Here is a 26,098-nt window from a genome sequence, read left to right on the forward strand (position 1 = left end):
AACTCTTAGTAAAATTTTGTTCGCCCTTTGGTGGCAGACGTTAGTACTAAAATATATGTTGACCATATGAAATTATTTACTTTTTGTGTTTATTAACAATATTTATTATTTATTTCTAATATATTTGTCCTGGAAACATCGAATATTAGATTTAACAAAATATATTTGTTTATACGCATATGTGTGTGATTACCACAATGGAGTCTCCACTCAAAATAATGTGTAACTCCATGCCAATGAAAAAACTTACAAAACCATTTGTTATATTCATGTTACTACTGGTTTTTTTCTATAAAAATTTGATCTATAAATAATAATTCTAATAATAGTAATAAGTGAAAAAAAATTGTTAAATTATCAAATAAAGTCAAAATGTTGATTAGGTTACCACCAATTTCATTATCTGCTGTACTCAAAAAACGGTAATTTTAATATGATATTACATTAGACAGTTGTTCTAAATTTGGATATCTTAACCTTTACGCTATTTCATTTTTAATTTATAAGTTATAAATCATAATTAAAATACAACTAATATTTGTAATTAATATTATCATTTCAATAGTTATTTTGTAAAAAAGTAAAAATGAATAGAACTTATAAAATGTTCATTTATGTTTAAACATTTATGTTGTTTTGTTTTTCAGTCCTGTACAAATAGATAATTTTACTCTTTGGCAAGCCCGTAACTTTACAACCTCTGTAAGAGAATCACCAACTGTTACATCGTTGCCTCCGTTGACAAAACCAGTATCTAATTTACCAAAGCCAATTTATTCTACAGCTAAGGAAGAAAATCAAACAACACAGGTCACAGTTTTATCAAATGGATTACGCGTTGCTTCTGAAAATCGTTTTGGTCAATTTTGTACAATTGGTGGTATGGATAATATATTACAATAAAAAATTGATCAGTATATCATAATAGAAAGATTATAAAATATAATAAAGTAACAAACATATTTTTTAGTTCTCATTGACTCTGGTCCTCGATATGAAGTTGTCTATCCTAGTGGAATCTCTCACTTTCTTGAAAAATTAGCGTTTGGTGTAAGAACTTTAATTATATATATTTAAAATAATTAGATTGGAATAGAGCGTAATGATGTTCGATAATTTTCTAGTCAACAAAACATTTTGAAAGCAAAGATGAAATAATGCTAGCATTGGAACGACATGGAGGTATATGTGATTGTCAGGCATCAAGAGATACATTTATTTACGCTGCATCTGCAGAATGTCGTGGCTTGGACACAGTCACTAATATTTTAGGTGAAATTGTACTGAGGCCTAAAATTACAGATGATGAGGTACATTTATTAAATATATATATCATATTTATATTGGTTGTATTTGTAGAGATTAAACAGGATTATTTTTACAGATATTAGCAGCAAGACAAACGGTTCGTTTTGAGATAGAAACATTGTTAACAAGACCAGAACAGGAACCTATATTGATGGATATGATTCATGCTGTAAGTAAAATTTTTAATGTTATCATGCATTGAATGTTGACTACAATATACACTTTACATTAAAAACAATACTAAGATTGTATTTTATTCATAGGCTGCCTATAGGGATAATACATTAGGCCTTCCCAAGATTTGTTCAGAAGAGAATATAGAAGTAATAGACAGAAATATTTTATTTAAATATCTTAAACATCATTATGTTCCAAGTAGAATGGTCGTTGCTGGTGTTGGTATCGATCATAAGGATTTGGTTAAAGCAGTCGAAAAGTAATTGAATCATTTTTTGAATTTCAATCAGATTTTATTAAACTAACAAAAGTATTTCAAATCTTACAATTTATTTGTTATAGGTATTTTGTTGACCGAAAGCCTATTTGGGAAGAACAAAATATTGTTTCGTCAGATAAAAATGAATTGTTGGTTGATAAATCCATTGCACAATACACAGGTGGATTTAAACTGGTAAATTTCTATTAAATTTGTAATATTATTTTCAATTAAATTAAGGATTTAATAACGTTATTTTATATATATAAATATATAAATAGGAAGAATGTACTGTACCAGTATATGCAGGGCCAAGCGGTTTACCAGAACTATCACATGTAATAATAGGCTTAGAAGGTTGTTCACATCAAGATCCAGATTTTGTGGCAATGTGTGTTTTAAATATGATGATGGGAGGTGGTGGAAGTTTTAGTGCTGGTGGTCCTGGAAAGGGCATGTATACACGTTTGTATACTAATGTTCTTAACAGGTAATAGAAAATAAATATTTGAATCATATATATTTATAAGTAAAAAGAAAAATAATTAATCGATAAAACCATGTTTTAGGTATCATTGGTTGTATAGTGCAACGGCATATAATCACGCTTATATCGATACTGGTCTTTTCTGTATTCATGCATCTTCCACACCTACGTATATAAGAGAGTTGGTAGAAGTTATTGTACACGAAATGGTTTCAATGTCTAACAATATTTCAAAAAGCGAACTTGAAGTAAGTTAACTACATGATTTTAATATAAGTATAAATTAGAAGAAACAAAATTTGTTTTTTCTATACTTTTAATATCGTTTGCTTTTATAGAGAGCGAAGAAGCAATTACAATCTATGTTGCTTATGAATCTAGAACAAAGACCTGTTGTATTCGAAGATATCGGAAGACAGGTTTTAGCAACTGGTTCAAGAAAAAGACCAGAATATTTTATAAAAGCAATTGGTAATTATTGGATTATTTGATTATAAATTTATCATAGATTTTATATTTGTTATTTTTACAGAAGCGATATCGGACACAGATATATACAGAGTAGCACGTCGATTACTTAAATCACCTCCTAGCGTAGCTGCTCGTGGACAAGTTAAATCAATTCAATCAATTGCAGATATACAAGCTGGTTTACTAGATGTTCAAGGTCGATTACCTGGTTCTCAAACCAGATTGGCGTTTTTTCGTTAATAGTCTCAAAAAATTTTACAATCTTTTTCCTCTTACTTTTAAATAGTCAAATAATTTATTAAAATTCTCTTTTCACATTCGTTAACGTAGACGTCTGTAAAAAGTTTTCTTTAAAAATTCTTGTAATTTAATTTATATTACAGTTATATCAATTAAGGAAAAAGTTAAAGTACTACGATACTTTTACTGTGATTTTGTATAAAATAAAATGAAGTCTATATTACATTATATTATTATAATGCGATATATACATACACACATATGTAATATATATTACAAGATTATTTTCATTATTAATGTTTTTATTATAAAATAATTATTTTTTTCTTTCTTTTCATCTGTAATCTTAATTGTATATGAAACAGATAGAAAATAATTATTAGATGAAATATACCATAGTAGTAAGTATTTTTCATATATTTAATAATTTAGAATGATTAAAAACTTATAAATATTAATTATCCATAACTTTAATTAATTTTATAGTAGATTAAATAAAAAAAGATGACAGCAGAATATATAGATTGTAAAATTCAAATAATGTGTTTTAATGTTAGCCAATCAGATTGTAGTCGCCATGACATTTATTTTCACTTGCGCAGTTGGAAAACAGTAACATTTGAACGATTCGAGTATAATGGATTATATTTGTAATAAATGTTATTGTACAAAAGTTAGAACAGCTAAACCGTTTCAATTAACACAGTGTAAACATATATTCTGTGATAACTGCATAAAAGAAGGTAATCATTCTAATCTCTTAATAATAAATATAAAATATATGTTTTTATAAAATAAATTTATTATATCTTAGTTGCAAGACAGTGCGTAGTTTGTGGGTTCCAAAAACCTGCTTCTTTATCTTTACAAGAACCATTGCCATCAGAAATAGCATCTTACTTTGTTCCATTGAATGAAACTTTAGGATCATTGAAAACAGCAACAAATTTACAGAACACACAACTGAGCATCATTTTAGAACGCTTTTATGAGATCGTATGTAGTGTTTTTTTTTCTTTTTAAATTTATATATATAAGTGTCAATTAAGTTTTTTATATTATAATAATGATCCTATTTGTTTTTTTATTATCATATTTTTTGAAGAGAAGGAAGTACTATGATCTGAAGAATCATTATTGTAAGGTTACTCAAAAGACAGAGTATATGGTACAAGAATGCAATAAATTTAAATATAATATAGAAAAAACACAAGAAAAGTTGAATTATCTTAAAGGTATTAGTCCTAACACAGCATCTATTTCGACTCGTTCAATAAATTCTACAAATACACCACTACAAAGTTATAGGTAAATATTAAGTACACTTATGTTTCTCATATTTTTTATATTTTGAAAATATTTATTATAGAAATGTTACAATCAAACATTTGTTTTAATTTCACAGATTTTCTTTTGCAAGTCGTGTTACACCAGAAGAGTTTCGTGTACCCACTTCTTCCAAAGTACCAAAATCTGTTAGAAAGTATAATAAAAGTTCTGGTAATACGTAAAGAAAAATAAGTATGTATATCTATTAATCTAACATTAAAAATGTGAATGCTATTATGGTACTGTTTATAGTAAGTTTTGTTGTTTGCTTAATTAATCGAATGATATTGCAATTGAAAAAGTAGTATCATTAATAATTACGATTTAAGGAAATGCTTAAGAAAGTAGAGATTTTATTAATAAAATTAAGTAATACAAGGAAGTCAATTAATTATATAATTAATTATATATTTGAATATATAGGAGTCAATTTATTACAGTTTATCCTTCATTTTGGCTATCGTGATCAAGATCATCTTAAAATTATTAAATTGTTAATGATAGTTAATTTTTATTGTCGTAATTTATAAGATAGTATATGATATAGAAGGAAGAAAGGATATTGCAATCATGAATCGGTGATAGAAGGTTGGCTCATGTATATACGAATGAACGAAGGAGCGAATGGTCGCGCGCACATGCGACTAGTCGCGGGTAAACTTGCGAGCAGTTAGTGGGCCAGGTTCGCTTTACTAAGAAACAGAACTTTCAGTTTCTTTTGGGAGATCGCGAGTGCAGCATCTTATTAGTGTTAACAGACGCGTCTGGTACGCGCGTGAAAGTTTTCGTCTTCCGAGCGGCCAACATCCTCTTTCATACAGGAAAGATTATCGAGGGAATTTGTCGTAGGTAGGTAGTTGGATGATAGGATCTTTCCTAAAGATTTCTATTCCATATGTATTCATTACGTTTTCAATATCATTTTATTTATTCTTCTTGTTATATATATATATATATTCTTTTAACTTTTAGGCTTATTATATTTTATTTATAAATATTATTAAATCCTTGAAAATTGTGTTGAAAGTTTTCTTCGATGTTGAAGATATTAATTCGTCAAATATTAATTTTTCAAAAATTTCGAACTATAGGTGATATTACAGAAAAATGATAATATAATAAAACACGATTGCAACGAATTAATTTCTTAATTGCGTGTAAGAGAAAGAGCAATGCATTTATGGTAAAACATGTAGTTGGCCGGTTTATTGCTTGCATCAGTTTCATCGAGTGTAACCGGTCGTGAAGTATTTTTCGAAGAAGGAACAAATTGAGACCGGTATAAGAACAAAACGTTACGTTATCGGTTAGGTGATTCTCAAAATGAAGTAAAGTTGGAAAAATTATATTTAATCGTTGAAAGTAACTTCGCTAATGATTCATGTTTAATTAATAGATAGAGTTAGACATTTTTGTCACGAGATTTAATTTTATCAGAGCGCGGCAACTTCAAAGTTTTATTTCCATGGAAACTTAGGGAACGGAATGTTACTTTTCTAACATATCTTTCCCATATCACGTTAACATTATTTATGTGAATCAAAGATATGTCGATTTATTCCGTAGGTAAGCAGTGACCGTGTAAATTGTACTCATGACTACTTATTCAGTCATAATCGTAAGACCGACCAACTGAGAGACCGAAGGCACCTTCGTTTTCTCACGACTCTCCCTTTCGTTCAATCTGCACACGTACTTACTTACTACTTACGTACGATATTCAGGGTTCGCTGAGCACGATAATTTGCAAGATTAAAAAGGGAGATATTACTACGAAGGTAGTAGTGGATAATTCATTGAAAGATACGTTTAAAAGTGTTTCGAGATCTTGGAAAGGTCGCTTCGAAGAAACCAGTTAATTTTAATTATTTCAAAAAATGTATTTTTTTTTTTACTTTATATGAATTCGATGCTAAGAATAACCACTCGATATTTGAGAGATGAATCGGTCGTTTATTAAATCTTAGAAATTCCACGAAAAAAAGGTTCTCTCAATAATGTTTTTTTACTTATTTCTTCACTTCTCATATTATATAAATTATACGCTTCGAGATAAATAGAAAGAAGAAATGTTTTTCCATTTCTTGAATCGAAACTTTTTATGGGTGACATCGTTAGGAAACACAACGACAGATGTTACTTATCGATACACATATATATCAGAGTATACCGTAACTTAGTTTTTCTACGTAAAACATGGGACAGGTTTTTCTCCGGTATTAAGTAACGCGTGCGTTCCGTTTCTTCTTCCAGGTTCTCTCGTTTTTTACTTTTGATTATCCAATGTTTACAGCTAGGATAGATTTTATTTTTTTACGTTACTTCTAATTGAGTCGAGTCGAGTCTAGTAAAAATCTCATTAATATAAGAATCATTTTGTAAAGGTAAATCAGAAATAACGGCTTTTAATTTCACCGGATGAACAGGCCTCCCCATTGCACAAGATTACTCGTATGAATCTAAACGCGCGTAAGAGAAAGGAAAGAAAGGAGAAAGTGAGAGACATTTGGATGAAGAAACATGACCGATAAGAATAAGAGGAAGAATTGGAAGGATAAGACCGGAAAGGGAATAAAGAATTTTCGAAAGATCGGAGAAACCTCCTCTCCTCGCTACGATGACATCAAGGGTTGTGAAATTACGAAGAGTAGATAGTTAAATACATATGTATGTTAGAGTCGAAGGACGAGGATTATTATAACGGCATCTTACGATCAATGGATCTTCTTTCGAGCTCCCGTGCTGCAGGTCGAAAAGTCAGGGTCGTTCTCTCTACGCCTCCTTTGGATCTTTCTCAATCTCTTTTCTCTTTGGATTTTCATACTCGTCGACCTTTTTTTTATCCATTACATATCTATTTTAGAAAATTATCTATTTAAATCTAATCGTACTTTATGCAACATTCAATATATCGATTATTTCAATATCTCTATCATAATAGACAAGAAATATTATTCCAATTCGTATATGTTGAAGTTCAGGTTAAATTCGTTTAGAAGAAAGTATTTTCTTCGAGGAAGTGTATCGAATGTAATCATTGTAACTTATCTTGTATGTCGCATGCCATAAATCGATCCAAGTTACGTTTCCTATTTTCTGTTTTAAACTCTATAGTATTGGTAATAAATATAAGAATTTTCTCTTTAGTGACGCGTGTATGATTTACTATAAATTTATATTTCCGGTAATTTTCAGGAAGTTAGGATTAGTAATAATATTATAATCGTTTAGATTTATTTCAATTTCAGGATAGAGAAAGTATACGATGAGGTATATCATTTATGAAAAATAATTGACATAACCGAAAGATTTTTCTTATATTTTTGCAATGTCTAGTTTAAAATATCACTTGCGGTTCTTGTGTATGTATGTTTGTATGTTTGTGCCAAAAATTAAGTTTGTTTTTTGTGGTTTATACTTTCTAAGATTGAATTAGCCATCGGCATGAACGATATAAGGATGTCATTCGTAGAAGACGTGAAATTTAACAACTATCAACGTACGGAAGACTTTCTACGATCATTATGAATGAGAATGATAGCCGTTGGACTGTCTTTATTCTTCCTACATGCATACAAACATAGATATATACCTTTAAAATACATATACACGAGGAAGGGGTAAAACTTTCGACGAGCCCATCATTTTTTTTAAATTCTTAATGTTCGGCAATGAACGCACACGTTTGTAAATTCGCTTTCAAGTTTCACTTGAATAGAAATGGAAAATAATTATAAATGCTATTAATCAGCGCTATTCAATTTCGCGAAAAAAAAACTTATATATAATTAATAAACAATTAAATTTTTTAAATATAATCATCGTATCGTATAATTAAAATCAATTTGTTAAAAGTTTGTTACTGCACAAACGATACTCTACGTGTTTTGATTCTCTAAACACGTAGCGAAAGCACGTACAGCTATTACATGTTCATTCGTATTATAGAAACGTTCTGCTACTACTACTATTATACTACTACGAGAGAAGAGATCTATCCTTTACGTTACATTGACGTAATCAATGCCTCGAACCTGACGCGCGTGTATTCTTAGCGTTTATAGGGTTGCCAAGCTATTGTCATTTTTCTACTTTCTCCGAAAAGAAAAACATCGCATAGTTTCGTCGATTGGCTTGAAAAACTTATGGAATTTCGTGCGGTTATTTGTCAGTAATAAAGTGATTATAATGAAATTTGAAGAGACACGACGGATGGAGTAAAAAAAAAAAAAAGATTAAAACAAAAATAAATTAGAAAGAAATTCGAATGGAAATCTTTCGGTTCGATGATCCATCCGGTCAATTAGAGAAATCACCAGCAGCGCGTTTAAACTTTCGATGCCCGTGAAAGCGGTCGTCGCGTGGATTGTTTTTGGGTCCAGCGACCGCGCCAAACGGCCCGAGGTGAATTCTCTCTTTCTCATTCTCTCTTTTGTTCGATTTAAAGAAGAAGATAATGAATATATACGTATATTATTCCGTTCTTCTCTCGTTAAGGATGGAAGGACCGACTAAGGGGGAGACGTGTATTCTCGCGACGGTACTGTTTTGCGCACGAGTGAAAGTCCCCGCCGAGTCAAATATTTTTCACGACTGAGTTTCGTGGACCCGTTCTGCCGATCTTCCTATATACGACTTTCTTAGCACCTACATTATCGATACTCGATACCTTCGACCGCGCGTATTATCTTTCCTTCTCTTTCTCGATACACGTTTGAAGTTTCTGTAACGTAAGATAAGGACACCGAGAGAGTTGTGTGTTTTATAACACTCGTAATGACAATTATCATGGATGTAATAACACTCGAGTTGGTTTAGCTGATGCATGATGTATATCTGTACTGGAACTCCTTGAAGGATATCTATGAGTGTTACGACAATGAGATAATGTTCTAGATTCTAACTAAGCATTCTATAACATTCGTGATATCGTTTACGGATTGTACGATTTCACGGATCGTTTGAAATTCAAATGGAAATGAGAGAAATTGTTGCAGGAAATAATAAGAATCTGTAAGGACTTTCGATAAACATCTCGATCGAAATCCCGATTGGAAGTTTTGATCGAAGACTCGATCGTCCCTCGTTCAGCTTTTGTGTAACGTCGATCGACATTCCAGGGTGCACTGTGTGTAATACGTAAACACCGAGGAGCGGGCCCGGCCACGGTGACGGTGCCGACGTGAAAGTGCCCGCGGTTCGAAGTACCGGAATGCGGAGTGCCGGCCGTCGTGACGACGTACACGCTGATATTCATGCTACTAGCTAATTGGAGTATTTCACTACCTATACTCCTACACCTCCCATTGTTTTCTTACGTGTATATGAATTAAAAAGTACCACAAGAAAATGGCGTAAGCAATCTTACTTTTCGTTCATTGTTCCGTTCTATTACTCGTATAAATCGTACTATCGTCATCCTACCGTACGATTACGTAGATATTTCTGATCGATTCGAGCATAGATCCGTGCTTTTAAATAATCGATCGATTCCAGTTGGATTTAACGAGAATAGCGAAATTTACGGAAGAAGAACGACGTTTCGGATCGTGTTTATCTGGGCCATTAAAGAAAGCGTTACGAGGTCGAAAATTTTCTGCCGTCGAGAAGATAAAAAGAAGCGGAGTTACGAGAGGGGCAATCGGGGAAGTCGTACGTAAAACCCTCGTTCGCGGAGAAGTGCGTGGGATCGACGTATTCTAGATTTATATATATATATATTCTTTAGATCCATCGAGAATAAGGAGGATGGGGAGGAGGAGGTAATCGCGCGGAAGGGTAAAAAATATTTCCCAGAGAGGAAAATAACGAAGGATTTGTTCGCGAGTAGAATAGGAGAACAAGTACCAACATACATACGCGTAGACATTATACGTTACTACGTTGTTGGAATTTCACCATAAATGTATTTACATATCCCAAGAGATCGTGCGACTTTTCTGTAACTTGATTTACGACGAGAGGCGTCGGAATATTCTATCGATGCAACTCGTTAAAGGATACTCAGAGGAATATGTTATCATCGTCTCGGCTATTTCGATAAAGTAATTCTTCCCTCGAATTCTCTTGCAATTTAGTCGAAAGACGATGAGCCAATGTTTATTTCTTCAATCGTTCAACGATACTTTACATACATGCATGCATGCATGCATGCCTATAGGCAAGGTATATATATTTATATACTTACATATTTTACTTGCATACGATACCGAGCAAAGCACGTTCGAGCTTTATCGTGGTCCTTCGTTTGAGAGTAAAACATTAAGAAAAAGGAGGTGATATTTTGTATTCGTGTCAGCTTATTTGGAACGTCCCGGATAACGTAACGTGAGCGAGCTCGTGCCTTCTTGCACGCACTGTCCAATTTCTTGCGTGAACATGACGAATGTGAAAGTAACCTTGAATTGCGGATCATCTGCCCGGATCGATAAATATTTCAGTGAAAGATACTTTCGGACTCTTTCGATTCGATGACATCAATCGAAGGGCCCAACGAAAACGACAACGACAACAGTCAATCTTACTTTCTTTTTCGATTGCGATCGATTCGATTTAATTGTCGTCTTTGATTTCGTGATTAACGGCATCCCGATTGATCGGAACCTTTTAATTATTTCTCTTTCGTGGAGAACTTTCTTGCCGAAGTCGCGCCGAAGATGTAGAACGAAGATAATCAATCGCGAGATTACGCGTTCTCGATCTTTTCTATTCGTGTTGCGTGTTATACAGGTATTACACATATAATTGATCTAATCCTTTCTCTCTTTCTCTCTCTCTTGTAAAGAGGACGTATAAATTGATTATTGCAAAATAGTACGAGTAATATGTGTTATCTCGTGTTAGCAATAAATATTTCCCGCCTTCTGCAAAAGTATCTTGCAAAATATACACGTGAGATAGATAAAGATAGCGAGATAGATAAAAATAGAGAGAAATAAAGAAAGAAAGAGAGAACACATACGATAGTCTCTCGAGTTCTCTTTTTCTCCCTAGTTCGCTATTACACCATTGGCTTAGGTGCTTGGCTATAATATGGATGAAAAGGTGAGAAGAGGAAGGGGATTCGACGAGGTGAGAATACGATAATCTCCCTCGTCGTTTACTCGTAGTGTCACGACGCATATGGATGTACAGTGAACCATTACGACACCCACGATGCTGCCAAGACAAAAGAAGAGGAGGAGGAGGAGGAGGAGGAATCTAAGGGAAGGAGAAGGATGAGGTGAAGGAGACGAAGACCGGTAGGAACTTGCGAGACTCTTTGGAATCCAGCTGGGGATTCATCGATCAGAAAATCGTAGCTAACGTTTTACCTGTCGACGAGTCACGACGCGAACGCCTGATATTTCATTCTTCTTTCTGAAAGTTCGAGCTCGCGCTAAGAAACAAACAAAAATCATTTCTTTTCGCACGGTTCTAACGAAAAGGAAGTATTCACGGCTGAGAACATTTTGTCCCTTATTTTCAACGATGAATTTGTTGAGAAATTAAAGCGTCGAATAAATAACCGATACTACTTTGATTGTGGAAAATAAAGGCAAGCATCTAACGAGCGTGGTTTTTCATCGCATGACAAATCTTTAATATAAGTACGTGCTGGATCAAGAATAAAGAAAATAGTGTCTTAACGATCTCTGTCAGAGATGAATTATCGTACGTTGATCTTTTAATTGTAAGAAACGTTTGCTCTTTCACATGGGTACTACCGTTTCTCGTAGACACATGGCCCACGATCTCTTTGCGATACACGCTTTTACGATAATCAATCATCGTGCGTCAGCTCGAGCATAAATAATAGCGTTCGGGTACATTCATGAGTTTCGAGGATGCGTACAGTTTTGTGCGTTAGCAACGATCAACCGATATGCTTTCTCTCGTTATTATTTTCTGCTACCGTTCTACGTAGATTCGAATTTATCTGTTTTTAAATCTTATGGTTTCGTCTATCTTTCATTGATTTTTTTTCCTCCCGACAAAAATACCTATCTCGTATTAAAGGTGACTAAGAACATCGATATTCGTATGCATATATTATAGTTAAGCGTTCTCGTATCATCGTTGCATACGAGAACGCAGAAGGAAAGGAAAATAATTGATTGTAACAAGAGCCGAGTGAGTTTACATGAATATTTTTCAACTTTAAGGTCCAGCGTGTTGAACGTCGCCCTTGTATTGAAATTTGATTACAAATTTATCTTTTATTTGATCGACAGACGTTATTTAATCTCGATAGGTTATTAAGATTTACATCGTTTGGCAAGACTCGCGTCGTTTATCTTTCCCTCGGAAAAATACGAGTCCGACCACGCAAAAGTTGTTCGCGTCAGTGTTGAATAATCGTACGGTCTTTCGGTGAAAACACCACCACCGTAACCAGCAGCTGGCCTTTTATGAGCAGCCACAAAACTCTGACGCGTGATCGTTCTACAACCATCATTATGCGGTTAACGAAGCTATAAATATACATTATAAACTATTTTCAGTGAGCAAAAGCAATGAACTTTGCGTTGAACGTTTGAACGTGCAACCACGACCAAGAAACTTGTTGTTTTATTTTTTTAGGAGGCAGAAGCGCAAACACGTCCAGAGGAAGTTTAAGAAAAATGTTGCGATGTCGGTGATGACAGAAGAGAGAAGGACCGTGCATTACCAAAACGACGGTAGGTCGTTCTAAAAGAGCATGCCGCGGTGGTTACTCGCCCTGGACGAACCAGCATCCAACCCATGCGGTAGCATTGTTATCGACCACGAACCATCGGGGTACGATCTCTCGACTTTCACGAAATTCTCTTTTATAGAGGATTCAACTTGTGGAGGACGTAACGGCGACCTTGTAAATTACGCGGCACCGTTCGAAAGCTTACGTAATTTTGCGAAGCAAAATTCACTGCTAAATGTTCCAAGGACGTAAGCGAAGATTATCAATTTCTCATAACAGTATTAAACCTTTCTTATTTTAGACCTTTTTGTTTTTTTTTTTCTAAGTCTATATAATTAAATTTACATATTTCCAGATTATCGATTTATCATTAAAATAGCTTGCATACGTGGTAGTACCTAAAACATATTTTTCTCTTTGGTCTTTACGTTCTTTTATTTGAATTTTCCTCGCGCGAAATCGACAGGTTTAATAATAATTAATCCGTCTTGTAACGAGCCTTTTGATTATCAGGTTAAACTGTTGGACCGTATCAGGGGATGCTCGAACGCGAGAAAGTCCGTACCGGTGCCGCAATCGCAACGGCCTTGACAGTTTCAACTGGGAACCGGATCATTCCAGACGGCGTCGTTTCATCCCTACAATTACCGAACGATCGGTACGCCTGTAACCCCGATAGCATTTATTCCCTACCTAGAAACGATCTTCACGAAGTCGAATGGTGAGAATTTTATTCCTGAAAAATAATTTAAATTATTGTTTAATTTAACATAACTTTTGACGCAAACGTAAACGAAATTAAAATCAAATTTTGAACAAACTTAGGAGAGATCGTATTATGAAGAAATTTCGTATGAATTCTATTCGAACTCGTAGATATTGTTTGTTTTCAGGGTAGAACCCGATTCGGTGGACGCTGAAGTATCGAGATTAGTAGCTGGATCCACGACAACGACGACAACGACGACGACCACGCGAAATAATCCAAGACGATGTTGCAGAACTTCGACGAGTTCGGGCTACTCGAGCCATTCGCCTCCTTTATCGGCAGGTTCCTATTCCTGTTACGCGTCAGCTGGACCTGGCCACAGTATTTTTCGGTCAACAGTTCCGCAGACCATGAAAGATCAGTTCGGAGGAGGTCTCGCAGTGATACACGAAGGCGAAGCAATTCCACGTCCCATTTGGCCGTCCGTTTTTACAAATGTTCCACAAGAATTTTGTATCCGCGATGACGGCAAAACCGAATACGATAGTGAGTAGTTCTGGATAATTTAACTTAGTTCTGATTTAACTTCTTTAAAGGCCGAATTTTTCATTTTATTTATGATAAATCAGATAAATGGAACGTCATTTTATTCGATGAAAAAAATACTTGGGATTTATTTTTTGATTAACAAAAAAGAAGAAGAAAAAAGAAAGAGGTCGATTTAAAGAGATTGCATACCTATCTCTTCTTTAACAGTTTCGTAAATGGAAATAAATATAGTGTGGGATTTAAATGAAATGTTAATGTACGTGGCAGAGGTCTCGAAGAGGTTAATACGTTTCACTCAGCGCGGATAAATATTATCGATTGGATGTTTTATAAATGAATTCCTTTTGTTTTTTTTTTTTTATTATTATTAGGAATGTACACGTGTTGCGGATGCGGTTGCACGTATACTTACTCGTGCTACGATTGGAATTACGGTCGAGCTACGTCTACGTCGGCACGCGAGATTCTTCTAGAATTATCTAGGACATTGAACTCCGTAATAGAAGGTGAGACGACGATGACACCCGAAGAGATTTTGCAAAATATCTCGAAAACCGTGGCTCAGGGTATAAGCTTGAAGAAGAATAGTATTTACGAATACGTATGTTACAATCCAGCATGGTTGTTGAATGGGGGAAAGAACACGTCGTCTATTTTGAGCAGTCAAAATTCGTCTCAATCCACGGGAAAGGATTCGTCGTCTTTGCAAAGTCGTGCGAAAAATTCGTCAAGCACCTCGTCTACGAGAGTAAATCCAGTTAATTCTAAAGTTTACGGTAGCACCCGTAAATTTCACAATTCGGCTTGGTCAACGTCCAGGTGTACCTGCGAACCATTTAATAAAATTATCGAATCACCGAGACGTGAAAATAATAGACAAGGATTGGATAAGAAGATTCCTTCTTCCACTACGGAGATTCATTGTCAAAAACCATTGGGTTTGTGTACCTGTAAATGCTTTAAAGAATCTATTCAGCAATCTAGAAGGAAGTTAAGTACTTGCACCAGTGTTCATATCGGAGATAGCGGTAAACAGGGCAACGTCGTTGGACTGGCTGGTTTGAAACAAAATCGAAATGGTCTTGTTTCCGGTGAACCAGAATACACGATGGTGAGTTCGTATTGGTTTCTGACGATCAAAGTTAATGAATTGAAAATATATTACATTTTTACGGTGTGCCGTTCCTTTTACTTTTCTAATTGACGAGTTTTCTTATCTTTATGCGACCGGTTCCATTTGCCAATAACTTTCACGTATTAAAGTCAGAAAAGTTGTAGGTTGAACGTGAACGCGTTTGCCATCGAAATCGAGTTGGTGTCAAAGTCTCTTTGCTTGCTTCTTGGTGTTATCCGGTTTGCAATAATTTCTTTCGCGTAACAAGAATCGCGTACAATGTCGATGTAACCAACGTGTAAAGAGCGATGTTTCAGCAGCTGGAGTCCAGTGACGGTGGTTCCTCGAACGAAGGGATAGTCGTGCCGTCGACGAAAGGTACCTGGAATCATCGCGATACAAGAGGATTCGTCGGGGATTTGGATTTCACGTTGGACGTCACGCGTGCCGAACGTTTGGGTCGAGCTATAGCGAAAGCGAAAAGGAATCGGCAATGGTGCAGAATTCTGACCACATTATTCGGACTAGTCTTTTTTGTTTTAAGTGTTGTCGTTGTCTCGTTGTCGGTTACGAGGGGCCGAAAAGTTTTCGGAAGTATGTGAACAAAATACTTCTTTTTCTTTTTATTTTTATTTTTATTTTTTCTTCTCCCGTTATTGTGGAGGAACGAAAACGTCTTGCGACTGATACTCTTTGCTAAGTACGTATGTATTTTTTTCAGTACCTTATACCAATTAAGTAAAATAATAATAATAATAATAATAAAAACAAATAAATATATGCAAAATAAAAAAAAAACAAAATCCGCAGGGTTCATATAAAGGGTCCTGCAAGCAATATACGGCTGTGACCATGTCCTTGTATATTTTATATTAAAATGATGTGTGTATACTCCGAAAAAAAAAAGAACAAGAAACAAGCGCATTTAAATAAAGAAAAAAAAAACGATAAGAAGATACGATTACATAATCTGATGAACGGTACACGATTGTGGTGTACGTTCTGTTATCTCACGGTATAATATTTAATGGTCGAAAAAGAGTCAGGTACAAACCCAACCCCTCTCCCTTTTCTCTTTCCCGTACAATACAATTAGAAATACATTTCCACGGTTACCCCTACTACTATCGTCTAAGCTCATAAATATACTCTGGCAAGTAGATCGAACCTTCATTAGAATCGACACGAGGACGGTATCTCGTCTCGTCTGCGCTCGAGAGAAAAATTCTCAGCGCGTATAAGTAGAAGTAGATAATTGTTAAAAGTTAAATAGAAAGGAAGTAGAGTCGAAAGAGGAAGTTTCAGAGTAAGAAGACAAATTAGTGGAAGGTGAAGAAGAGTAGGAGGAAGAGGAGGAGGAAGAAGAAGAAGAAGAAAAAAAACACTTAAGGGCCGGATTACCGAAGCGTTACCGAAGAGTAACTTGTCGCGGAAATCGAGGCTCAAATTGAAATAGATCGATCAGTAAATAGATCGAGCCTTCGGAAAGCACGAGGAGGGACACGGAGAAGCCGTGTATTTGCGTCTTGTAAGTCGAGCGTCGTTGATCGAGCCTTCTGGCAAAGCTCATTGTGACACCGTTTCGGTGGACTGCTCAAGCCGGGCCGTTGCCCGGGCGCGTTTCCTTGCTTTACCTTGCTTTACCTTGCGTTGCGTTGCGTTTCGTTGCGTTTCGTTCCGTTCCGTTAATTTACGTCTCGTTGTTTTTCACTGGACGAACGAAAGCTAATTTCTTTCTTCGCTTTGCTCTCGCAACTTCAGTCCTCTTCGAATTCAGTGATCAACGTATTCTTGTCAGTGTGCTCTAGCTTGCACTATTTATCTTTTCTTTCTGGCAAGTACTCGTCATTTTCTATACTTCTCTCTTTCTCTCTCTCACACACATACACACCTATGTATATATATATATATATATGTTCGTGAATTATATCGAAAGAACCATAACTCACGTGTGGCAGACAATAATCGCGAAAAGCTTACGTAAGGGGAAAAGGAGAAGGGATGGGATGGGATCTCTGTTCACGTGACCGATCTCACTGATTCTGGATACTGTGAAACGTTCTTAAGATATCGTGCGCTTTTAGGGATCATCTCATTTTATGGAATAACAAATCGAACGTTAGCATTGAGAAGAATAAGAAGAAGAAGAAGAATCAACCGTTGTAGGATGAAGAAGAGGCCGTTGACTTGGGACGTAAAATAGCTTTCTTCAGGCTGACGTAAATTAAACAACTCGTAGGTTTGAAACGTGATAATACGGAATAACACGTTATCCTTGGATCGTGCGTGTTATCAATGATCGATTTTATTTAGAGAGAAAGAGAAACTATGAAAAGTGACGAGAGAGTTTGGGGTAAAGGTGTAATAGGAAAGAAACATAGTGATTAAATTGTATATAGAAGACTTCCAAAGGGGGTATGCAAAATAAATTCGTAAGCGTAGATGGTAGATACATACAGAGAATGTTTTGTGTAATATGAATAATGACCGACAATTGCCGTGTGTCTCATTTATCTCGCACTTATACTAATGACGACTGCATTCGCGCTTGCTTACGTCTATTTCCGCGTACACAAGACGAATTGGTCGAGTCAGCCAACGGAAAGGTCGACGCAGATTTTTCCTTTTTGCGTGCAACTACCGTGATACTTAATTAAAAAAGAAAAAAAAGAAAAAAGAAAAGGAATAAAATAAAATAAAATACATTTTTCTTTAGGCAACGATCGATAACTTAATCGCATTACGAATGAATTTGATATTAATTTTGGGGTATAAGATATATGTGACGAAAATGTCGTGCAAAATATCTTAAAATCTGTTTACTCTTGTATAGTTTCCCTCTCATTCCTCCTACGCTGGATCTTAGTAAACAGGAAGAGAGAAAGAAAAATGGGTGATTAAAAATAGATTAAAAATAGGTCATTTGGTGGGCTCTTCGCATGAGTTATTCGTTGTGCATTTCATTTTAACGATATCGTATCATTTCCGTCAAACGTTTCCATGTTGCGTGGGCAAACGCTTTAGTAGAATACTCAACTAATATATACTAATCTTGTATAAAACGTAATTTCAGATGTAGAGCAGCATGGCGATTAACATTAAATTTACAAAATTCGATAACACGCCATGGGGCTTTCGACTAGCGGGTGGGAGCGATTTTCCCCAGCCATTGACTGTCATCAAAGTATGTATCTTTTTTTGTTTTTTTTTTTTCTCTTCTCTTCTCTTTTGTTTAATCATCGATAAAATATTTCAAACGTTTGAAGTAAATCGATCTCAGGTGTTGTTTTTTTAAAAGACGATCGAACTCTGCTTTGGCATTTAACATTATTTCGAGCCAAAAGTAGTGTGTCACCCAAAAGTTGTGCCAAGTTTGAGAACGGTTCACACCGATCCTGACGTTTAATTAAAAGTTCAATGTACGATTCGCGAGAACGTATACGAGCCCCATATATTTTCTATTCGCGAACATTTACGTCAATTAATCGAATTTAAATGCATATTCTCTCGAGAATCTCGATAAATATCTCTTGGCTGTTGGTTTTTCAGGTTAACGAAGAGAGTCTTGCAGAATGTATGGGCATAAAAGTAGGCGATGTTGTAGTGAGATTAAACGATCAACCGATCAGCGGTTTGACGCATGGACAAGCACACGAGGCTCTCAAACTGGCAGGCAACAATTTCGTTCTTGGTGTACAAAGGTAAGCATCTCCATTAGGAGACACTTTCTCGATGCAAATTTGATATTCACATTTTTCTTTTTTTCTCTGTGTGTACTCATTTCTTTTACCTCGAATCCAATAATCACGTACTATAAATTGTAAAGAATTTCTTACAGACAGGGGAGCTTTCTTAGCAGCCACGAGTTTGGAAAAACGAGTCAAAGTGCACGCTTGCTTGTCACTCTCTCTCTCTTTCTTTCTGGCTTTATATATAATCCAATGTAGCCAGAATATCCCGGTGCGTACACAAGGGTCTACGTGTGGCAATGTATTGCAACCAGTTATAAATAGGTGACCCAGAATGAAATCTGTTTATCATTGGTCGCTGGCGATTTTATTACTGGCTTTTCATACCGCACTTACTCGTACCCCTCCTTCTCTGCCGATTCTTCATTACCTTTTCGTTCGCGCTCGGGATCACACGAAAAGGAAAAAACAAAATTTTAATAACGCCTAATCTCCCCGTTTAAGTTTTCATATTTAAAAAGGAAGTTGTAAGTCAAAATCCCAATGGGGGGAATTTTAATAACGTGAAACACGATATTTCTTATCGATCTTTTTTTTCTTTTCGTTTCAGAGAGGGAGAAGGTTCGCGTAAGGCTCTCGAGGGTATATCGGACGAGAACATTGTCCCGTATAATATTTCGGTAAGTCCTTGTTTTATTACTGAAAAATAGAAAAAGCGTAAGAAAAAAATATCCGTCGAATGGGAACGTTCAATTCTGTCACAGCTAGCAGATTTGCCGCCAGTTTTCCCGGAGAAAATCTTATCGGAAGAGACGGTGTTAGAGCAACGAGAAATAACTATCGAACGTTTACCAACCCCGGAGAAAGTTGAGGAATTGCCGGACAAGCCGAAGGACGCCGATAGCGAGATTATACCTAATCAAAATCTCACCGACGAGGAGATAGCTCAGTTGATTCTCGAGGAGGAAGAATTGCTTCCCGACAAGGGTGTTTTAGGGTAAATTGCGTGTTTTTTTTTGTTTAAATTCGTTTGAAAAGATTTGTATATAGGATAGGCACAATCGACAGGGTAAATTTCAAGAAGTTGAGGCCACGTGCGACAGCTTTGAGAGATTCTAAGGTCTTGGAGGAGCTTCAACACATCGCCACAGCTCCACCACCGAACATAGAGGAACGTCATCACGTTTCAACCTTTCTACAGAAGCCGAATCGACCGGTGCCGAAGGCCAAACCTCGCGAACCAGCCGAGGGAGAACCTTACAGAGTAGTTATAAAGAAGCAGTCGAAGAAAAGCGTGATAGCACGCTTGGTGGAGAAGGGTCTGATACCACCTGGAAGCCTCGACACGCCGATAGAACCAACTTCCGAGGTAAAGATGTACGCCTTCGAGGAATCTAACGAAGAGTCTAACGAAATTGGGAGAGTCCTCTCTCAGGAGGAGAAGATTGATCTCCTTAAACCTCCTCTACCGTGTTCGATCCAATTTAACGACTCCCCAGACATCGAAGAGGACAACAACACTCTCGATCTTGTATCCATTAAAATTTCTGCTACTAATCCCGATCCTCCCACGTGTATTCCGTCTCTAACCGCACGACGATCGGCGATCAAACCTAAACGTTTCTACACGAGAGCTCGTTACTTCGAGAGATCCCTTCTCGGATATCCTAAGAATTCCGACAGAATCACTTTAGCCTATCTTCTCGAACTAATTCTGGGAAAATCTTCTCCCGATGGGACGGCGTTCGGACGAATAAGAAGGAAGGGCCGTTACATCGAGACCTATCTCGAACGAGAGGACACCTGGTTCAAATCGATATTCAAGCTTTTCTTTGCTAAGAGAAACGATATTACCAAGGGAAGAAGAAGAAGATTCGGTAAGCCCCGATACGCCGAACGATTATTGGCCAAATCTCTTCGCGGAGAATTCCTCGAGAGAAGGAAGACCACTACTATGGGAATGCAAAAACGACGTAGGCTTTGTCCTAGAGCGAGATATTTCGAGAGGGTCCTTGCGAAAGACGTGCAAAGATTGATCGAACTTGTCAAGGAAATTTCTATTCCCGTAGATTTAGGAAGATTCTATATTGCCGGGGATAAGAAAGATGGCAAACGGGGTGCTAGGCGACGCTCGAGTTTGATCAAACTCAAGGGTCGATACTTTGAGCGTTGTTTAGCTTCGACGATTTCATCCGCGTTAACGGGTCTCGTCGAATCAACGAAACGTCGATCCTCGGACGGGCAACTCGATTTATCGACGAAGATTTCTCGTTCGAGGAGATGTTCCTACGATCGGGCGCATTACGGGGAACGCGCGATCGTACGTAATCTTGAGATTCTCGGGAACCTGGCCGAGAAGGCGACCTCGAAGATCCTTGGTTGGCGCGAAGGTCGGCCAACGAACGGCGACCTTGATGCACCTCTATCGAATTTGATCTCCTACGATGGCGAACAGGAGGAGGAGGAGGAAGAGGAGGAGGAGGAGGAGAAGGAGGAGGAAAGGGGACGATTTTCCAAGTTCTTACGATCCACCACCGAGTTCGTCTCCGCCGAAGTGTTTCATCGTGGTGCTAGGAGACTATCGAGATCGTCCAAGGTCGTCAAGGTCGACTCCCCCATGGAATCCACCGGCTGGCTCGGTTCACTCGCTCGATTCTGTGGCCTTGACAATGGCGCTCGTTTCTCCGATGACAGCTCGAAGACGTGCGACCAGAAGATCCTTGATCGTCGAAACGATTACGATGCTCGCCGAAGGTTGTCATTCGTGCCTACCGTACTTTACCAGGGCCTAACCAATCGCATAGGCGTAGATTTTACCAAACTCGTAGCATACACTCTCATTCCCTGTGCGTCCGTTATTTTGTTGTACATGTACAAATAGATCCTTTTGAAATGCGATCGAATTTCTTTGATCTTGCTATAGGCAGTACCTATCCTGTTAATTTCGATTGTTATACAACCTTCTTAAGAAATTATTATTAGGTTTTTAATCGAGTGTCGTGTCTTAGGGCGAAACATAAAATCGGACTGTTTTATGTTTTAATTTGGGAAATATATTTTCGATATTTATGTTTTCGCACGTTCATTCATCGGAACAAGAGACTTGTTTATTAGAATTCCCATAAATGCATTTTAATTGACACTTATGCATTTCGCTTATTCGAAACTTGATTTAGATTAGGATTTAAGAGTTTTCCTCTTTTCAGAATAAATGAACGAAATAAAAGTAATGGTAAAAGTAGTAGGAGGAGTGTAAAACAGTAGTACGTATCAATGTATCTCGAAACGTGCGTTTATGTTTCCCTTAACCCCACAATAATGAAATATATCAATTTCAAATAAATCATCGTCACCCCCAGTTTGATAATCTTTATGTTTGCATGTCTCTATGCGTTTTTCTCGTCGATGTTACTAAAAATATATACACACACACATCTATACACCGACACAAATAGATCGAACATTGCACAGACCTCAGCAAAAAAGAAACGCACATTTCCAGATGTAATCCGATTAGAATTCGATCGTTCGAATTAGATCGAATACTAATTGCCAACTGGGTCAATTAATAAATGAGATTGTGAGTCGTGTCGTAATCGTGTTCTTTATTTATTAATCAATGATACAAGAGTTAGCCATTAACACATAGAATATGATTGCAAGAGAGGTAAAACGATAAAAGAAAATAATAATTGAGAAATAATTGTGTTAACCGTGTATTCTTCGAATAACTTTACGATATAAATATAAATTACATTTTCTCGCCTCTTGCATAAATTCTATTTGTTTTTGAAAGCAACGAGATAAAAGTTCTCTTCCGAATTTGGAAACTAGAAATTGTTGTATTCAGGCAACGACCCCGGCAGGGACTCCGGATCTGACTGGCAGATCGAGCGGAACTAAGACACCAAATTCGCGTCCGGAATCAAAGTTGGAAGTGATCGAGAGAACGCAGGACGTGACCACTGAGAAGATCGAAGAAGTTACTATCGAAGGAAAAGATCCTAACGTACGTCTTGAGGATCTTCAGGAGAAGAAAACTATTGAGATTGAGGTAGAGAAGACAGAAAAGGAAAAGGCCGAGGTAAAGGAGGAGGAGGAGGAGGAGAAAGAGAAGGAGCAGAAACAGGAACAGAAGGAGGAGGAGAAGGAGGAGGAGGAGCAAAGTAAAAGGGAGGAACCAATTCTTGCTGGTATCGAGAGACAGATGGCTGAAGTTGCGAGCAAGGTCGATCGGGAGAAGATCAAGGAGCTTGTGAGGACGGAGATAAACCTCGAAAAACAACTGGAGAACGTGCAGAGCCAGTTGCTAGCCCTGAAGCAATTGCCCAGCGAGATTGAGAATCACCTTAGGGTCGTGTCGGAGCAACTGAGGGTGATCATGGAATTGAGCGGCGTTCAAAACGGCGGCAGCACTGTTAACAGTCGTCGCGGATCGGCAGGTGAAAATCAGCCTTGATCGATTTTATTCACTTTCCAAAGTCGATGAACGAGATTTTCTGAACACTAGCCAATTCTCTTGGATAGAAATGGTCTCCCTCCCCTCATTCCCCCACCCTCCCAGACGCCTACGCGCAATTCGCGACACACGCGACTTCCATTGCCAAATAGTCCAACCATTCATTCTGGATTGCTATTAAATGATCTCGTACGGTTTTGTCGGTAAACGGGTAAAACGTCATTGGGATGAACAGGGCTGATATATCTAACATGCATTTTGCTTAGAAGTATTTATACTTTTTATAAATCGCGTTCAATGGAATTTCGTGGGGCTTGGACTCGATATTTCTCAAAGGCTATTTTCGTCTTGTTTACTTATGAATATCTTTAAATATAAATGTATATTCGGAGAAGGTTCTTGCTTTTACGATAACGTTCCCGAATTATTTTCGAATCATTTAAGCATCATTTATTACAAATTTGTCATTGACATTTCCAGGAATATGCATACTCATATTCTATTATTGACGAAACTTATGTATTTTCAGAAGAGGAAGCTGCAAACCAATGTCCTCGAGAAAGGAAAGAAGATGCACCACCGAGAACGGAAGACGTAATAGAAGATATCAAAGAAGAGTATGACGTGCGATCCGAACGACCATCGACCGCCATGTCGCAAGAACCACCACAGATAATAGAACCAATCGACGATGATGAAGAAGAAATTGAAACGAGAGAATTGGATGGTACGATTTCTGTTAAAAGTAGCGACGACGAAGGTGGTAGTAGGGTCAAGAAATTCGTTGTCTCCTACGAGACCAGAGTGTCGAGATCGAGAACCGCCAGTCCAACGCCTTCTTATGGTAAATATGCATTCTCATTCTTTTACTCTAACTTATAAAAATCTAGTTACCAATTATTATTTTTCTATCTCTATTTATCAACGAACCAAGTCCACGTGAAATAAAGAGGAACTATAGTTATTTTACCTTCTTATGCACCATTGTAGGTAGTTTTGAACCAGATCCAAACCTGTCGCCAAAAGATCAAGTTATTCAGGAGTTGCAGGTATACGAATGAGGGATATGCGGATATTATGTTTCACTGGAATGTATTTTTTTTTTCTTTCTTGTTTCTTGGATTATTTTTTGTGTTAAACGTTTTTTTAGAAAATATTTTCCAAACATTTTTGACCATGCACTTTATACCATGTTCACCGTTCAAACAGTTCTCGTTGTCGAACTGTATATCCCTTCGTATCGTATTTAACGTTTCCAATAGAATTTCATTTGTAAGATTTCCTCAGGTTAAATAATCTATAGGATAGATTATAATATTGTATTATTTTTTCCCATGTCGCACGTGCAACCTTGGAACGTCTACAATCAAAAATTGTAGTTCTATCGTGTATTCTCTCTATGTGTCCACGTATTTGAATACACACGTGTATCGGATGAATTCTTCCTAAAATACATTTTCTAATTCGCGCGTTAAATTTTTAGTACAGGAAAGGAAGAAAACATTCGCAAGATCTTTGGCCCCAGGCTAAACAATTGGAGTTAACGTTCGGCCGTAGATGGAGATGTCCAAATGATTTCTTCAACGACGAAATGATAGCCGAAGTATTATCATCTCAGGCAGAAGTCATTCGCGGAAAAGCGTTGGGGTAATGGAGGTTATTAATTATCGATTGATAATACATTTTGTTTAAGCAAATGTTCCATTTATTCGTAACGTTTTTACTTGCAGGGTAAACTTTAAGAAATATGAGAAAACAAATCTACCAAACTACGATCATCTGATGAACTCGAGTGTCTATAAGATGATTCATAAGATGGAACGCGAACCGAAGAAAGGTATACCTGCGAGGCCTCCCAAAGTAAACGCTGCCGAGGACATAATCGAGAGAGTCGTAAGTTTTTAATGTAAATTCGAATGACGGGAAGCCTGCAGAGACAAACGATTCTTATTTAACGAAAGGCAAGCGTATTTCTTCCAACACACATGCATACGTACCACGGCTAAGCTTTTTTTAATTTTTTTTTTTAGAGATCACCGGCGTTCAGCCTTGCCGATGACAGAAGTACTCGAAGTATTAGTCACTAATGGAAAAGACGTCAACTTGAATGAGATCATCGAACAGAGAACGTCGACGATCGAAATAAAGAAATAAAAAAGCAGTCGCGTTGCATGAGGAACCGATCGAAGAATTTCGAAGGCAAGCGAGCAACCAGAATGTCATCGAAAATCATTTTTAATTATCTAACGTTAATTTATCTATAAAATGATTTTACATTAAATGCGTATAAGTATTTGATCGTTAACAATGAGATTAAAAAATGCGAACGAGTGTAAGAGCACGTGTGTTGTGTGCACACATACCCTTCTATACACCCATAAATACATAATTACGTATTTTAAGTCGGTTTCTCGGTTTAAATTCGATTAAGGATTAAGTGTATAACGTTAATAAAAGAAAAATTCACTTTGTACACGTTATCACGTTACCTATTTAAGGGACACTTCGTTTGTCAGACAATAAAATAGGAAATATATCGGTAAGTAATTAAATCAAGTCCGCATTTACGATGTACAAAGTTTCATCGATTCGTGGAACCGATTACAAACTTAAACGTGATATTAACCGTATCGGTCTTAAGTATTTTT

At 36.7% G+C, this 26,098-nt stretch overlaps 3 protein-coding genes across 12 annotated transcripts; all 3 read left to right on the forward strand.

Moving 5' to 3' along the window:
- The first annotated feature begins 225 nt into the window (after positions 1–225).
- LOC106793198 (mitochondrial-processing peptidase subunit alpha) lies at positions 226–3,211 on the forward strand. Its single transcript, XM_014759924.1, has 11 exons — positions 226–422; positions 648–880; positions 971–1,050; positions 1,125–1,310; positions 1,385–1,477; positions 1,572–1,744; positions 1,828–1,939; positions 2,026–2,234; positions 2,314–2,479; positions 2,570–2,702; positions 2,764–3,211. Exons 1-11 carry the CDS (start codon positions 373–375, stop codon positions 2,940–2,942), a joined length of 1,614 nt encoding a protein of 537 aa, XP_014615410.1. The 5' UTR covers positions 226–372; the 3' UTR covers positions 2,943–3,211.
- A 205-nt stretch (positions 3,212–3,416) lies between these two features.
- On the forward strand, positions 3,417–16,036 carry LOC106793199. 9 transcript variants are annotated; one of them, XM_014759925.1, is made up of 10 exons: positions 3,417–3,685; positions 3,757–3,938; positions 4,048–4,250; positions 4,348–4,463; positions 12,834–13,000; positions 13,070–13,178; positions 13,444–13,651; positions 13,824–14,185; positions 14,560–15,299; positions 15,620–16,035. In XM_014759925.1, exons 7-10 carry the CDS (start codon positions 13,470–13,472, stop codon positions 15,902–15,904), a joined length of 1,569 nt encoding a protein of 522 aa, XP_014615411.1. In that variant the 5' UTR covers positions 3,417–3,685; positions 3,757–3,938; positions 4,048–4,250; positions 4,348–4,463; positions 12,834–13,000; positions 13,070–13,178; positions 13,444–13,469; the 3' UTR covers positions 15,905–16,035. The 9 variants fall into 9 exon arrangements, with proteins under 9 accessions (XP_014615411.1, XP_014615414.1, XP_014615419.1 ...); XM_014759928.1 differs by having other exon boundaries at positions 12,834–12,931; XM_014759933.1 differs by having other exon boundaries at positions 12,834–13,178; positions 15,623–16,036.
- Positions 16,037–16,567: 531 nt separating this feature from the next.
- LOC106793197 (golgin subfamily A member 6-like protein 22) lies at positions 16,568–25,802 on the forward strand. 2 transcript variants are annotated; one of them, XM_014759923.1, is made up of 12 exons: positions 17,183–17,717; positions 18,376–18,486; positions 18,852–19,003; positions 19,602–19,671; positions 19,756–19,988; positions 20,060–20,360; positions 22,842–23,433; positions 23,980–24,294; positions 24,441–24,499; positions 24,934–25,097; positions 25,181–25,343; positions 25,481–25,802. In XM_014759923.1, exons 2-12 carry the CDS (start codon positions 18,388–18,390, stop codon positions 25,535–25,537), a joined length of 2,205 nt encoding a protein of 734 aa, XP_014615409.1. In that variant the 5' UTR covers positions 17,183–17,717; positions 18,376–18,387; the 3' UTR covers positions 25,538–25,802. The 2 variants fall into 2 exon arrangements, with proteins under 2 accessions (XP_014615408.1, XP_014615409.1); XM_014759922.1 differs by lacking the exons at positions 17,183–17,717; positions 18,376–18,486; positions 22,842–23,433; ... (3 more) ...; positions 25,181–25,343; positions 25,481–25,802 and adding an exon at positions 16,568–16,830 and having other exon boundaries at positions 20,060–22,578.
- Positions 25,803–26,098: the final 296 nt, after the last annotated feature.

This window comes from Polistes canadensis, unplaced genomic scaffold (genome assembly GCF_001313835.1).
Source record: "Polistes canadensis isolate GaletaPanama2010 unplaced genomic scaffold, ASM131383v1 scaffold_12, whole genome shotgun sequence".
NCBI lineage: Eukaryota > Metazoa > Arthropoda > Insecta > Hymenoptera > Vespidae > Polistes > Polistes canadensis.